Source organism: Salvelinus sp. IW2-2015, linkage group LG14, assembly GCF_002910315.2.
Source record: "Salvelinus sp. IW2-2015 linkage group LG14, ASM291031v2, whole genome shotgun sequence".
NCBI classification, from domain to species: domain Eukaryota; kingdom Metazoa; phylum Chordata; class Actinopteri; order Salmoniformes; family Salmonidae; genus Salvelinus; species Salvelinus sp. IW2-2015.
The window spans coordinates 1,749,706-1,765,292 of record NC_036854.1 but is presented as its reverse complement, the minus strand read 5'-3'; the positions used below and the strand labels follow the sequence as shown (position 1 = coordinate 1,765,292).

At 47.0% G+C, this 15,587-nt stretch overlaps 1 protein-coding gene across 4 annotated transcripts in view; it reads left to right on the top strand.

The window, feature by feature from the left end:
* LOC111972610 (RNA-binding protein 25) overlaps window positions 1–15,587 on the top strand; it is a 28,269-nt gene that overhangs the window by 11,509 nt on the left and 1,173 nt on the right. For 2 of the 4 annotated variants that reach the window (XM_070446454.1, XM_070446452.1), the window contains exons 5-14: window positions 1,823–1,992; window positions 2,483–2,668; window positions 4,936–5,022; window positions 8,689–8,966; window positions 9,042–9,159; window positions 10,969–11,058; window positions 11,394–11,467; window positions 11,712–11,862; window positions 12,065–12,635; window positions 14,946–15,262. In XM_070446454.1, the coding sequence (XP_070302555.1) occupies window positions 1,823–1,992; window positions 2,483–2,668; window positions 4,936–5,022; window positions 8,689–8,966; window positions 9,042–9,159; window positions 10,969–11,058; window positions 11,394–11,467; window positions 11,712–11,862; window positions 12,065–12,635; window positions 14,946–15,262 (2,042 nt within the window). Of the gene's footprint in view, window positions 1–1,822; window positions 1,993–2,479; window positions 2,669–4,935; window positions 5,023–8,688; window positions 8,967–9,041; window positions 9,160–10,968; window positions 11,059–11,393; window positions 11,468–11,711; window positions 11,863–12,064; window positions 12,636–14,945; window positions 15,263–15,587 lie in introns of all 4 variants that reach the window. The other 2 variants (XM_070446453.1, XM_070446451.1) reach the window with 1 other exon arrangement.

Here is a 15,587-nt window from a genome sequence, read left to right as displayed (position 1 = left end):
CCTAGCAGTGGCCAGCCACAGAAGGGCCAAGGGGTTCTTTCTGTTAGTATACCACCCCCTGTCGCCCCTCGACCTAGCCATGCCAGCCACAGAGCCGGTTTTTGTTCGTCTCCTCGCTTTGGATTAACTAGCCCCCATGTCGCCTAGCAGTGCAGCACAGAGCCTCGGTCTTTCTGTTGATACCACCCCCTGTCGCTAGCAGGCAGCACAGAGCCAGTCTTTCTGTTGATACCACCCCGTCACCTTGAGCAGTTGAAGCCACAGAGCCAGTCATTTCTGTTTGATACCACCCCCTGTTGCCTCAGTGCATGCAGCCACAGAGAGCCAGTCTTCTGTTATAGCCACCCCCGTCAACTAGCATGTCAGCCACAGCCAGAGCCAGTCTTTCTGTGATACCACCCCCCTTTGCCCTGAGCAGTGCAGCCACAGAGCCGGTCTTTCTTTGATAACACCGCCTGTCGCCTAGCATGCAGCCACAGAGCACAGTCTCTTCTGTTAATCCACCCCTCTGTTTCGCCTAGCAGTGCCAGCCACAGACCGTCTGTTCTGTTAACACCCCCTGTCGCCTTATCAGGCACCACAGAGCCTGTCTTTCTGTTGATACCACCCCCGCACCTACGCAGTGCAGCCACAGAGCCAGTTCTTCTGTTGATACCACCCCCTGTCACCTAGCAGTTGCAGCCCACAGAGCCAGTCTTTCTGTGAATACCCCCCCTGTTGCCTAGCAGTGCAGTCCACAAGAGCCAGTTCTATTTCCTGTTGTATACCACCCCCTGTCCACCTAGCAGTCCAGCCACAGAGCCAGTCTTCTGTTGATACCACCCCCTGTCGCCTAGCAGTGCAGCCACAGAGCCAGTCTTTCTGTTGATACCACCCCCTGCGCTAACATGCGGCCACAGAGCCAGTCTTTCTGGTTATAACCAACCCCCTGTCACCTAGCAGTGCAGCCACAGAGCCAGGTCTTTCTGTGATACCCACCCCCTGTCGCCTACGCATGCAGCCACAGAGCCGTCTTCTGTTGATAACAACCCCTGCTCGCCTAGCAGTGCAGCCACAAAAGCCAGCTTTCTGTGGATAACACCCCCGTCGCCTAGCAGTGCAGCCACAGAGCCAGTCTTTTGTTTCATAACACCCCCTGTCGCCTAGCAGTGCAGCCACAGAGCCAGTCTTTCTGTTAAAACCACTCGTGTTATTTTCTGTCCCTTCCTTTTGATGTAGGTCCCTCAGCTCAGGTGTTCGTCTTCCATCCCTTGTCACCCCGTTTCGCTAGAAAATCCAACTTTGATAACTGTTTCAGTTGCAATACGTTAGCTGTCCTGATCAGCTTATTTTAGCTAGCAGTAAAACAAACGTAACCGCCAAAAGGCGGCAGTTGACATGTGACGTCCACAGGAGCGAGCCCTGCCTATCCCATTACTTTTTTCACACCAATGCACATTTATTATTTGAGTGCAATGAAAATGAATGGGACATACTGACACATGAAAAGCAGCAAAGCTCTCGGCCTGCCTTTCAGTGTGTATGGTAGAAACATGCATGCACAAGTCCTGTCAATGCCTTGCATTGAGTTTCAAGGGTGGGGGAAAGGCACACAGCAAGGCTGCCAATTTGGGAAGTAAGTACTAGTTCAGAAATCAATTTTATCATGCAGAAAAGATGACCAAATTATTGACAATTTATATTTGTTTTTCATTAGTTATTTTTTCATTTTTACAGGGTAGGCCTTGCCTACTACACTGCCGCCACTGATTCCTGGTGGTGAATCTGCGCTGGTGTGTGATAAACACTGTGCCATCCCTCCTGTCTCCTCTATTCTCTCCAGCTTTTGGATTCTGTGAGTACAAGGAACCAGAGTCGACGCTGCGGGCCCTGCGACTGCTCCACGAGCTGCAGATCGGGGAGAAGAAGCTGCTGGTGAAGGTGGACGCCAAGACCAAGGCCCAGCTGGACGAGTGGAAGGGCAAGAAGAAGAGTAGCACCAACGGCAACGGGGTGGGGACACGCTGGAATCAGAATCACCTTTACACGCCAAGTACATTTACATAGAACTGGAATTAGATTTGGTGGAATGGTGCTGCCACAGGAAACAGAATCGACAGATCAAATATATCGACCATCAAAATAGAATGGATAGAACGGGCTTCCCCATTCATTCTATTTCTATGTTATCAACAACGAATTAACACATGCAGAGGGGAGAGGGGAATGTGGCTTGCAATCTGAATGACAGTGTAATGTAGTGGAGGCTAAGATGGACCAAGCACTAGGAAGCAGGGCTGCCTAAACGAATGGGAACTCTGTGCCGAAAGGCCTGGAACAAAACAGCCCCTTATAATTCAATTTCAACTAGTTAGGCTGAGTTGACTTATAATACTTATTATAATACTAACCTGCCTGCCACCTCTCTCTCCCTCTTTCTCTCTCTTTGCATTCTCTTTCTTTCTCCCTTCTCCTCCATCTCTCTCTGTGTTTGTGATAGAAGGCGGAAGCAGAGGATGGAAAAGAGGAGGAAGAGGAGGAGGTGATCGACAAGGACACCCAGATGCGGGACCAGATCGTCAAGGGCACCATCGACGGTCTGATCCGAGAGTACGCCAGCGATCTCAAAGCTCCCTTGAATGATGATGAATCTCAGCAACGCAGGAAAAGGAAAGAGAAAAAAGAGGAGGTACGTGGAGATCCTTTCTCTGTTATCACTCTGGGGAGATCCTTTCTCTGTTATTTTTTATTTAATTTTTTATTTCACCTTTATTTAACCAGGTAGGCTAGTTGAGAACAAGTTCTCATTTGCAACTGCGACCTGGCCAAGATAAAGCATAGCAGTGTGAACAGACAACACAGAGTTACACATGGAGTAAACAATAAACAAGTCAATAACATGGTAGAAAGAAAGAAATCTATATCAGTGTGTGCAAAGAGCATGAGGTGGCATAAATCGATAATTACAATTTGAAGGTCAGATTAACACTGAGTGATAAGATAATCAAGATTGAATAAAAATTGTGGCCAAAAGAAAGATTTTACCTTTGGTGCGCAAAGAAAGGGCAGAAAAAAAAAGTTAAAATAATAAAAGGCAGTATGGGTTGTGGGTGAGGTAGGTAAAATGGGTGGGTAGTTTCGAGATGGACTGATGTACTGGCAGCGAGTCGGTTTGCTGCTCGATAGCAGATTTGTTAAGTTGTTGAGGGAGATAAAAGTCCTGCAAACTTCGAGGCATTTTTGCAATTTCGTTCAGTCGCGTGCAGAGAAACTGGAAGGAAAGGCGGTCAAATGAGGATTTTAGCTTTAGGCGATGATGTGAGATACACACTGCTGGAGCGCGTGCTGGGCGGGTTGGGGGGGATTTTGCGTACATGTGACCAGTGAACTGAGATAAGGCGGACTTTACTGGCAGTAGCCTTGTAGATGCACCTGGAGCGAGTGGGTCTGAGACGAACATGTAGCGAGGGCCAGCCGACTAGGGCATACAGGTCGCAGTGGTGGGGTCGTATAAGGTGCTTTAGTAAAAAACGAATGGCACTGTGATAAAACTGCATCCAGTTGCTGAGTTTATCACTCTGGGGGGATCCTTTCTCTTATCACTCTGGGGGGATCCTTTCTCTGTTATCAGACTCTGGGGAGATCTTTCTCTGTTAATCACTCTGGGGAGATCCTTTCTCTGTTAGTCATCTGGGGGAAGGATCCTTTCTCTGTTTATCACTCTGGGGGAATCGCTTTCTCTGTATCTGGGAGATCTTTCTCTGTTATCACTCTGGGGAGATCCTTTCTCTGTTATCAGTCTGGGGGATCGCTTTCTCTGTTTACACTCTGTGGGGATCAATCTGGGGGAGATCCTTTCTGCTGTTATCACTCTGGGGAGATCCTTTCTCTGTTATCACTCTGGGGGAGATCCTTTCTCTGTTATCACTCTGGGGGAGATCCTTTCTCTGTTATCACTCTGGGGGGGGGGGGGGTTGTGATATTTTATTTGGGCACATTATACATTTAATGATACACAAAGCTCTGGACAGGGCTTAAGTCTAGTCCTGGACTTAAAAGCTATTTCAATATAGATTCTCATGCATGCTTTTTAGACCAAGAATAAGCTTAATCTGTGTCTGGGAAACTGGCCCACAGCTCTAGGTGTTTCTTCAGGTTGTGTGATCTGTGTAAATGGCAACACTACGCTAACAGGCTGACTACACCGCTCGCGTCGCGTGCGCAAAATGCTAAATAAATCTAGAAATCGAAATTAGTAATATATTGCACCCACACTGCTCGCGCGCGCCAACAAGCATCTGCGTTGCCAGGCGCTAAAATAGAAGTCAGTTCTATTTGTGATGCAGCTCGCGCTGCAAGTCCTGCCTCTCCCATCTCCTCATTGGTTATACCCACGTGGGTGTCATTGGCGGTAATGCACCTAATTTTTGAAAGTTGACAATCGCAATATAAAGTCAAGAGAAGAAAAGGCCTAGAAGGAGGAGAGATGACTAGAAACGATTCGGTTGACAGTTTTATCTGTGGATTAAAACTGTCAACCGAATCGTTTCTAGTCATCTCTCCTCCTTCTAGGCCTTTTTTTCTCTTGACTTTATATTGTGATTGGCAGTAGAAGACCTTGTGCATTTCAGGTAAAATAACAACTTAATGTTTATATCCCAGGACAAATTAGTTAGCAACAGCAAGCTAGCTAAATAGGACAAATTAGCCAGCAAGTGCAAGCTAGCTAGCTAAATTGCCATAAATGTTTAATGCTTTTCGACCTGTCCCCAAATTAATGTAATTGGTTGTTTTGATATTTTAACCTGCGTGTCGTGATCGCGTTTGGTGTGGGGGGACAAAATACATTTATGCACGATGGAGCACGCGCGCAGCCGGTTTGGGTTCCGTGTAAGAAATGGTTGACAGCATGACCCTGAACAATGTCCCATCTGCCTGCATCCCATTGTCCCTTAGGAGGATATCAACGCAATTGACGGGTTGGAGGATGACAAGAGAGACCTGATTTCCAGAGAGATCAGTAAATTCCGTGACACCCACAAGGTACAGTACCGTATTCATCTCTCTCACTCACATTGCAGGTTTCGGAAAAGAAGCTGCACATGCTAGTAGTACACTCCTTTTAGTTTTCACACTTACTGCTAGTGGACACTTGCACAAAGACCCTTTCATGATTGTTCTCTAAATATAGGATGGGAGAATAGTAACGTTTTTATACCAAAATATTGCGTACATTGCTCTAAAATCTGATTTAATTGGCAATGTCAGAAATTTAGAAATATCTGGATTTTTACCATGTCATTTCAATGTTATCTACAGTCTGTTCCAACACGAATAGTTGTCCGATTTCTAGTATTGTCACCGTTTTCAAACCTAATTTGACTCGTGTGATGGCGGGACACTTATTTGTGTATATTAGGGTATTTAGGTGTGACAGTATAGATGGTTAGATCCATAAGTCATTCATCACACACAAACAAAATGCATGGCGACAATGTAAAGTTACCTTAAAGCTAATCTATTCATTAAACCCAACCATTATGATAGACATCATATGGTGACTAAAGCAAGATGAATCTCAGAGCTTTGGAAAAAGTTGTCGAGGATAGGATGTAAGTATGAGCTTTCCTTTATTTTGTACATATACTGGACGCCCCCCTCTCGAAGACTCGCATAGGGGCAACTGCACAGGAACTCTGGCATACGTTGGTGACTGACCTTAGGAGAACCTCTAAACAATACACAGCCAACCGTTTCCATTAGATACATGTCAACATGACATTGGTCTTGGTCCTATTTACCATATGGAGACAGAACCATGCTGATTTCGATTTCCAACATTTGATCATGTTATCCCCAAGCCGTAGAGGCCAGTGAACCTGTGTGAGTCCTCTGTAAATTGTTTATTCTACATAATGTGTGTGAAAGTCACTGAGACTCAATAACCACTGTTATAGCAGGGAGGGGGGGCGCCCCTCCACAGCACTCTGTGTTCTGAAGACCAGTTGGGTAAGTCCCAATCCACCCTGTCGATGAGTGTGTGTGTGTGTGTGTGTTAGGGCTTTTCTCTCTTTCTTATTTTTTTCTGTCCGTTACTTTAGCTCTTTCTCCCTTGTTTAACTTGTCTGTCTCCTTTTCCACCTGATTCCAACTGCCATTCACCCTCTTCATTTACATTGTTTTCAAAGTTCATTATTTACAGCAGTAGACTTGCAGTAAATGAGCTCCTAATACGCAATGAGATGTTGTCTCAAGTGTGAATGGTAAGGCCTATGGTTAATATATAAGAGGGGAGAGTAATGTACCTATGGCCTACATGCAGTTAAATAGTGACTCTATGCCCAAGCTGTCACCAGTAGAACACAGAGCAAGGTAAGTTGAAGTAGGAAGACAGACTAACCAATTAGATCCAGGAACAAGATTGATTGAGACTCATCTCCCTTCCAGCCATGCCCATAGTACCTGTGCTCTCTCTTCTCCCCACACATCTCTCTTCTCCATCCCCTCCCCACCTCTCTCTTCTCCCTCCGTCACCCCACTATCTCTCACTCGTCACCAGTCTCTTTTCTCCGCCCCCACTTCTCTTCTCCTCCGTCACCCCCACCTCTCTCTTTCTCCCTCTGTATCACCCACCTCTTCTTCATCCTCTGCACCCCCACCCTCTTCTTCTCCCCACACTCTCTTCTCCCATCCTCCCCCACCTCCTCTCTCCTCTGTCCCCACTCTCTCTCTTCTCGCCCCCCATCTCTCTTCTCCATCCCGTACCTCCACCTCTCTCTTTCTCTCGTCACCCCCACCTCTCTCTTCTCCCTCTGTCCACCCGCCACCTCTCTCTTCTCCCCCCGAGGAATCTCCCTCGTCCATCCTCCCACTCTCTCTTCTCCTCTGTCACCCCCCACCTGTCTTTCCTTGTATTTCCCTCCCTCTCTCTGTCACCCCCCCTTCTTTCTCATCCCTCCACTCTCTCTCCCCGCACCCTCCTCTTCTCCTGTCACCACTCTCTCTCATCCCCACCTCTCTCTCTCCTCACGCCCCTTCTCATCCCTCAACTCTCTCTATCCACGCGTCCCACTCTCTTCTTTCCATCCCTCCCAACCTCTCTCTTCTCCATTCCCTCCCACCTTCTCTTCTGCCCCCCCACTCTCTTCGCTCCAACCCCCACCATTCGTCTCTTATCGCTCTGTCACCCCCACCTCCTCTTTCTCACCCACACTCTACTCTTCTCCACGCCCACCCACCTCTCTCTGTCCTCTCCATCCCCTCACGCACCTCTCTCTTCTCCCTCTCCGTCACCCACCTCTCTCTTCTCTCCCTCACCCCCGACTCTCCCCCTCCTGTACCCCCCACTCTCTTCTCCTCCCGTGCGTCACCCCACTCTCTTCCTCGCCCACCAAATCTCTCTCTTCTGCCTCCCTCCCTCCATCCCCGACCCCAAATCTCTCTCTTCTGCCTATTGTTTTGGTCTTAAGCTGCACTAGACCCATGGCTCTGTAGTTCTGGTCAGGACAACCATCTGTTGTTCATTATGGACCAATGGACTGCTTTTATGTCAAGAGCAGACAGCTATCGGAATCCTGTGGTCTCAACCCAACACATACATGACAAACACAATGCATTCAGAATGTGTGGCTTATAATTGTAGCTGTAAATTAGTTCAGAGTACATGGGGAGCCATGGGTGTAGCTGCTAGGAGGGAAAGATGTCTCTGAGTGTGTCTGGGAAAGTGAGTCACGGGAGAACTACCGAAGACTGAAGCAGGGGTAAGAGTCTCTACAATTTAATTTACCTGTACAAAAAATGTGATAAAACTACAGTATGTAAAAAGACGTACCAGGATTTTTCACAGCTTTGTTTTTAGCGATGTACCCCATTTGAAGTTAATGGTTGTTTTTTTGATGATTTGCTTGAGAAAGAAGTGAGAGAATCTCATGATCTTTCGTTTGTGGATCGTTTGACCTGTTTTCCTCCCAGGCCTAACTGGTATAGGCTTGTAGGGGCAGCGAAGAGCTGAAATCCGTAGTTCCACACCTGTAAGTCACCAACAACTAGTTTAACAAAAGGATTGACGCTTTTTCTTTCTGTTTCTCCTGTAATAAGGACACTTGACTTTGCGGAGATAAAGCATCGTCTATCAAGCACGGCCTTTTTCTAGTTGTGAATGCCTGTGATGTTACACATGGCCAACAAGATGTCTTCTTTGACCTCAAAGTGGTTTCCAGTGTCTCTAGTTAGCTTGTAAGTCACCCTGCTTAACAATTATTGTACTATATTGATACTATCAGAGGTCTGCATCTGGCCCCAAGACAGATTTTTGATTTGGCCCACAAGGTAGTCTGGGGGAAAGAAATAAAATAATTAACAAGGACAAAGAAATGCTGGGTCTTGCGACAAGGGACAGCTTGTTGTTGTTTTCCCATAGAAATGCTGTGCCCTGCCATAGAGCGCCGGTTTTCCCATAAACTCTTAGCCCTGCCATACAGTACCTGTTGTGCCAAAACGTCACTATCTATCAACTACTTCATCCTTAGATAATAGGAATCCACATTGTTACAGTAATCCCCTCTGCCCACAGAGCCTGGAAGCCACTTCTAGATCCACTTCTGTGCATTTATAGAGACGTGTGAGCCAGCCTCACTGTGCTCCTGTTCTGTTGGCATGGCTGTAGTCCCGGAGCCTCCAACTTATCAACCTCCTCTGTTCTTTTTGCAGAAACTGGAGGAGGAGAAGGACAAGAAGGAGAAGGAGCGTGCAGAGTTTGAACGTGAGCGACGGGAGAGGGACAAGGAGAGGGAGCGTGAGAGGGAGCGACGGGACCGCGAGCGGGAGAAGGAGCGAGAGAAGGAGCGTGAGAAGGAGAGGGAGAGGGAGCGCGAGAGAGAACGGGAAAGAAGTGACAGAGACAGAGATCGTGACCGCAACCGGACGAAAGAGAGAGAACGGGAGAGGGAGAGGAGCCGCGACAGGAGCAAAGACCGCAGCCACTCCAGGTGAGTGTTTTAATAAAGTCGTAAATCACCTTGTAAAGGAATGATTGGTATGTAACTAGGTTGGTGATGTTGCAGAGACAGAGAGGTGAGTCGCGACAAGGACAAGAAGCGTGACCAGGAGGATGAAGAGGAGGTCTATGAGAGGAGAAGGCTGGAGAGAAAGCTCAGAGACAAGGAGGCAGCCTACCAAGAAGTAGGTACACACACACACACACACACCTAGTAGTGCTTCAGGGATGCAAACTAGTGACCTACGTGATTTGTGTAGATCCGATGAGAATTTGGGGCGGGGGATGGAGAGTGGAAAGGCAGTTTGCACATCCCCTGAACGATAAGGAAGAGGTAGGTGAGAGGCCTGACCACGGGGACAGGGGTGAGAAGGTGATGAAGGCAGTTTGCACGTCCCCTGAACGATTAAGGAAGATGGGTAGGTGAGAGCCTGACCACGGGGACAGGGGTGAGAAGGTGATGAAGGCAGTTTGCACGTCCTGAACGATAAGGAAGAGGTAGGTGAGAGGCCTGACCACGGGGACAGGGGGTGGAAGGTGATGAAGGCAGTTTGCACGTCTCCAAAAAAAAAATAAAAAAAAAAAAAAAAAAGCAAAAAAAAAAAAAAAAAAAAAATAAAAAAAAAACTGAACGATAAGGAAGAGGTAGGTGAGAGGCCTGACCACGGGGACAGGGGTGAGAAGGTGATGAAGCGTACTTCATGAGCTGTATCCGGAAAACAACTGGCATTTGGAAAGTTAGAGGTGAGGGAGGAAGTATCTTGCTAGATGGATCGAATTCTCCGCTTGCTAGCCAGGTAAATGTTGAGCAACATTAGCCAACTTAACTGATTAAATAATTTAGTTTATGGTGTGAAAATTACAGTAGCTTGCTAATAAAGTCAGACAGCTAACGTTAGCTAGCTAACGTTACAACATCAGATGAGCTAACATTAGTAACCTAACCAATTCGCTATAGTATTAACTGTTATACAACTCATTGCCGTTATAACATGTTAGTTGCTTACTGGATCCTGGCAATCTGTGTGAAATGTTAACTAGCTAACGAACTAACTACTATCTGTGAACTAATGTTTTCCCTAAACAGTATGTGGTTATTTTTCAGAATGAGAGAATTAGGTGAAAATGAGGCATTGCTTGTTAAACAAGTGGATTCAGGGATGAAGTGTAGCTGGGCCTGGTTTAAACTGGAGGCCACTATAGAGGTGAAAGGAACACCACACACTCCCTCTCACTTTTTCAGTCAGTGGATAAAAAGGGGTATGCCAGGTGCACTCTCTGCCTGAAAGAGATCAATTATGCCAACAAAGGGTCTCATGCTCTGCTGGCACATTGTAGAACAGATGTCCACAGGCAGAACGTGTACAATGTAATAATGTGTAGCCCAAAGATATTGCTTTTGTTGTGTTGAACTTGACAGTGACACGTGTGAGTAAGGGGGAGTAATTAAATTTTTTACTCAGTGAACGTTATTTTTGCACACAGCCTTGTGCACTTGATCGATGTCTACTATAGTGACCACTATAATAGAGCAACAATAGAATGCCTGTTTCATTCTATTTCTACTTTAAGATGTTTTTTCCCCAAGTGCAATATTTAGATGTGTGTGTGCGTTCTATTATAAAGGCTGTCATGGTAACTGTAGTGTATTGTTTTTTCTCAAGACTTGAGTGTCATTTGCAGGAAAGTCTAGACAACAAATAACACTGGATTGCTTTCTTTACATTTTTTAGCTGTGAGTTAGGTTCATATTAACCACTTTTTTATTTTACACACAGAGACTAATCATTTAGATTATATTCTTTGTTGTTTAATTAGTTAAAACCTGCATTTCCACCTAGCAGGGATTTATTGCATGTTTCAGTGCAACTGAAAAAGTGTCACCTGTTTGGGCCCTCAGCAGTTTGCATCCCCGGTGCTTTACAGTTGAGTGTGAGCATGATAGTGTGTGTTGGCTGTGAAATGTTGCTAAATGTCTCGTGTCTGTCTTGAAGCGCTTGAAGAACTGGGAGATCCGCGAGAGGAAGAAGGCTCGAGACTACTCCAAGGAGTCTGAGCGGGAGGAGGAGCGTAGGAGAGAGATGGTAGGAACAAACCCTGTTCTCACACAGCTCTCCTGGGTCGTGTTCTGTTGGGAGAAAACATTTTTGAAACGGGGGGAGGGGGGAGTACAACCTGAACTTGTCTAATAGGAACGCCAGTGTTCATTGTCCGTAGCGAAACGTTTTGTTACGCTGCGCCCTACTGAACAGGACCCAGGTTTACCACTGAGCCTGGCCTGATGGGTCCTACCATTGACATATTCATATGTACGTGTGGGTTTGAAAGTTAAAGCCTTTAATGTTTGGGCTACGGCGTTAAATCAAATAGACCAAAGTGTATCGGCTAATGGCGTCATCGGTTGTCTTGTCTTCTACAGACTAAAGAAGGCAAACGTCTGAAGGAGTTCCTGGAGGACTATGATGACGACAGGGATGACCCTAAGTTCTACAGGTGACCATAATGAAGTGACACAGTGGATGCTGGTCCCCTAGGTTTACATACTATAGAAAACAAATTTGAAAAGAGGAGATATAGTGGCGTTGATGGTGGATAAAGGCCTGAAACGTCGACATTATTACACGTTTTTCTATAGGACATTTAGGAAGAGAAATAAACAGCCCTACTTCCAACATTTTGAAGACATGAGTGCCAGGGACACGGTTATATAAGGTGTTGTTCCGTGTGCCGCCCCTAGGGGCAGCGCGCTGCAGAAGCGTCTGCGAGACCGGGAGAAGGAGACTGAGATGGACGAGCGCGACAGGAAGAGAGAGAAGGAGGAGCTGGAGGAGATCAGACAGAGGCTTTTGGCCGAGGGACACCCCGACCCCGAGGCCGAAATACGCAGGGTGAGGGAGAGAGAGTGTGTGTCTGACTGTGTGTATGCCTCAAGGTCATTTACTCCTAAGATCTCATTGTCTATATGTCTGTGTTGTAAACGGGCCTCTATTCATCTGGCAGTCATAAACATTAGGTGTGTGTCTGTGTGTATCCACATTCCTGACTGTGTATGCCCCTTGTCTCACTGCTTCTCTTCTCGGATTGGTCCAGATGGAGGAGGAGGCAGAGCGTCTGCGCCAGCCCCCGGTGAAGCTGGAGCCGGATCCCGAGGAGGAGCGGGTACACAAGGCCCCACGGGAGGACCGGGACCGCCGAGGAGACCGGGAGAGAGAGCGAGGAGACCGGGAGAGAGAGCGAGGAGACCGGGACAGAGAGAGAGAGCGAGGAGACCGGGACAGAGAAAAGGAGAGAGAGCGAGGAGACCGGGAGAGAGAGCGAGGAGACCGGGAGAGAGAAAGGGAGCGAGAGCGAGGAGAGAGAGACAGAGGGGATCACCATCCCCACCTCCACTCAGATGATGACGTGGAAGAGGGGGAGGAGTTTGAAGACGACGACCAATCAGGGTCCAAGCCCTGCCTGAAGCCCACACTGCGGCCAATCACGGCGGCCCCCTCTGTGTCGTCGGCCAGCGGGGGCGCCACCCCCAACACGCCCGGGGACGAGTCACCATGCGGTATCATCATCCCTCACGAGAACTCTCCCCCTCACGAGGCCACGCCCCCTTACGAGGCCTTGTCCCAGGAAGAGTACCGCCCCAAGATCGGCCTCAGTCTCAAACTGGGTGAGTTTTGTGTTCTGTGAGACTGGAGGGAGAAGCTAGTTCCAGAATCATCTGGATATATAACTATACACCTACTATATTGCTAACTAACTACCAGGATATGTATGATATCTGTTGTGTAGATCCAGTGAAGTGTCTCAATCCCTAATGAATAGGAAAGATGGGAACAAATCAGGAATAAGACTCTTTACCATTCATTTTAGATTGAGCCATCGAGCTAGTTTGTTTGACAAACTTTTCTCATTCAGAGAATCTCCCGATGCATTAGCTTAATTTAACTAATCTACCAACCAATCATCTCCCACAAAACCTTCTCCCTAACCCTCCCTCGAACGCTAGCACGTCACAAGCACAGACCACGCCTCGTTGTCGTGAAATGATGACAGATACACGACATGGCCAAACGTACGTGGGCATCTGCTCATCGAACATCTCATTCCAAAATCATGGGCATTAATATGGAGTTGGTCCTCCATTTGCTCCTGTAACAGCCTCCACTCTTCTGGGAAGGCTTTCCACGAGCAGTTGGTACATTGTTGCGGGGACTTGCTTCCTTTCAGCCACAAAGGTATTAGTGAAGTCGGGCACTGATGTTGTGGGAATTAGTCCTGGCTCGCAGTCGGCGTTTCAAATCATCCCAAAGGTGTTAGATGGGGTTGAGGCCAGAGCTCTGTGCAGGGCAGTCAAGTTCACTCACAACAATCTCCACAAACCATTTCACTTTGTGAACGGAGGCATTGGCATGCTGAAACAGGAAAGGGCTTTCCGCAAACTGTTACCACAAAGTTTGAAGCACAGAATCGTCTAGAACCCTCAAACTCAACTTTAGACCTTGAAGTCAGTTCCACTGCATTTTCTTCATTGTTCCCATCTAATCAGGGACTGATTTAGACCTGGGACACAATTATCAGGTAGAACAGAAAACCAGCAGGCTCTGGACCTCGTAGGGTAAGAGTTGAGTACCCTTGGTATAGAATGTCATTGTATGCTGTAGCGTTAATATTTTCTTTCCCTGGAACTAAGAGGCCTGAACCATGAAAAACAGCTCCAGACCATTATTTCTGCTCCACTAAACTTTACAATTGGCAATATGCATTGGGGCAGGTAGTGTTCTCCTGGCATCCACCAAACCCAGATTCATCCGGCAGACTGCCAGATGCTGAAACGTGATTCATCACTCCAGAGAACGCGTTTCCACTGCTTCAGAGTCCAATGGCGGCAAGCTTTACACCACTCCAGCCGACGCTTGGCATTGCACATTTTAGGGTTGTGTGCGACTGCTCTGACATGGAAACCCATTGCATGAAGCTCCCGYCMAACAGGTCTTGTGCTGACGTTGCTTCCAGAGGTAGTTTGGAACTCTGTAGTGAGTGTTGCAACCGAGGTCAGATGCTTTTTACACGCTGTGCGCTTCAGCGGTCCTGTTCTGTGAGCTTGTGTGGAAATTAGTTACTTCTGGTTTGTTCAGCCGTTCCAATTGGGAAAGACTAGGATTTTAGGATAAATGCTGAAAATAAGGTCCGAGGTTAACACAGGCTTAGGAGATCTGATACGTTTTGTTCTATGAGATAATATCAGTCCGTTAACATTAATTATCAACCCTGTGCTTTTTATTATTGTTACATAAAAGCTTCAAAATTCACGAAAAGTGACGTTAGCTAAGGAAGATTATGTCATAGAACAAAACGTATCGCATCTCCTCAGCCTGTGTTAACCTCTGACCTTATTTTGGGCTTTTATCAACAATAACAAAAACTACAAAAACATCATTCCCCCAATGAACCATGGCAGAGTTTAGTGCCTACAAAAAGACACTTACTATTGCTGTCTATATCAACTAAATGTAGCCGTCCTATTTCAGTCAAAAATGTGTTTTTCCTGTGTTTTACATTTCCACACTGAGATTAGAATAATACAGTGAAATTGTGAAAATGTTAATGCCATTTTAGTGTAAGAGCTGTGAGAAAAGACCGCCTGAAATTTCAGCCTGTTTTGGTGAGATGGAGTTTTGGCCTGTCTGGTGACATCACCAGGTGGTAAATTAGTTAATTAACCAATGGGAAAGAGTTCCAAACCTCTGCCAATAATGGCTAGTTTAACTTTTTCTCCTCCCCACTCAGACAGTCCTAGCTAAATTCTTGCTTGAGAAATTGCTCTTTGCGAAGAAGCAATTATTATAATTGTTTTAACCATTTGAATTAAATCGCAGTACGGTACTTAATTGTTACCCAGAAATGATATTGAGATAAACACGGCTGCATTTGACCTTTTTAAGCCTTTCTTCATGGAGTAAAATATCTTTCTCTACAGGAGCCCCTAACGTTACCAGCCCCAGCCAGCCCAATGTGGCCATCAAACGCAAGAAGCTCACTGTGGACAGTGTCTTCAACAAATTCGACGAGGAGGAGGCGGACGAGGCTCCCCGCAAGCGCAAGCTGGTGCCGCTGGACTACGGTGACGATGACAAAAACCTCCAGAGCATGGTGGATGGTGCCTCGGGACTGGCGGCCATCAAGGGCGCCAACACTGAGGAGAAGCGCAAGCACATCAAGAGCCTGATCGAGAAGATCCCCACGGGCAAGACGGAGTTGTTCTCTTACCCGCTGGACTGGTCCGCCGTGGACTCGGTAAAGATCAAAGGGATTGGGATGAGGGATAGGATGTGGCGGTACCCTGGTTTCCAGGCTTGCTGCTCTCTTGCCAACTGATTCTATAAGGTGTTGGCAAGAGGGCCGAAATAGACAGGAAACCAGGCTAGTGGCGGGGCGACCAGGCTAGAGTGGTGGGGCGACCAGGCTAGAGTGGTGGGGCAACCAGAGGAGATATGGCAGAGTGGTGGAGAGACCAGAGAGGAAAAATGACACTGGTTGGTTTAATAAATCCAAGGGAATTGGTGATATAGCCTTTTTTTCTACTTTGACAAATCATAAACATTTTGATAATGTGTTTCCC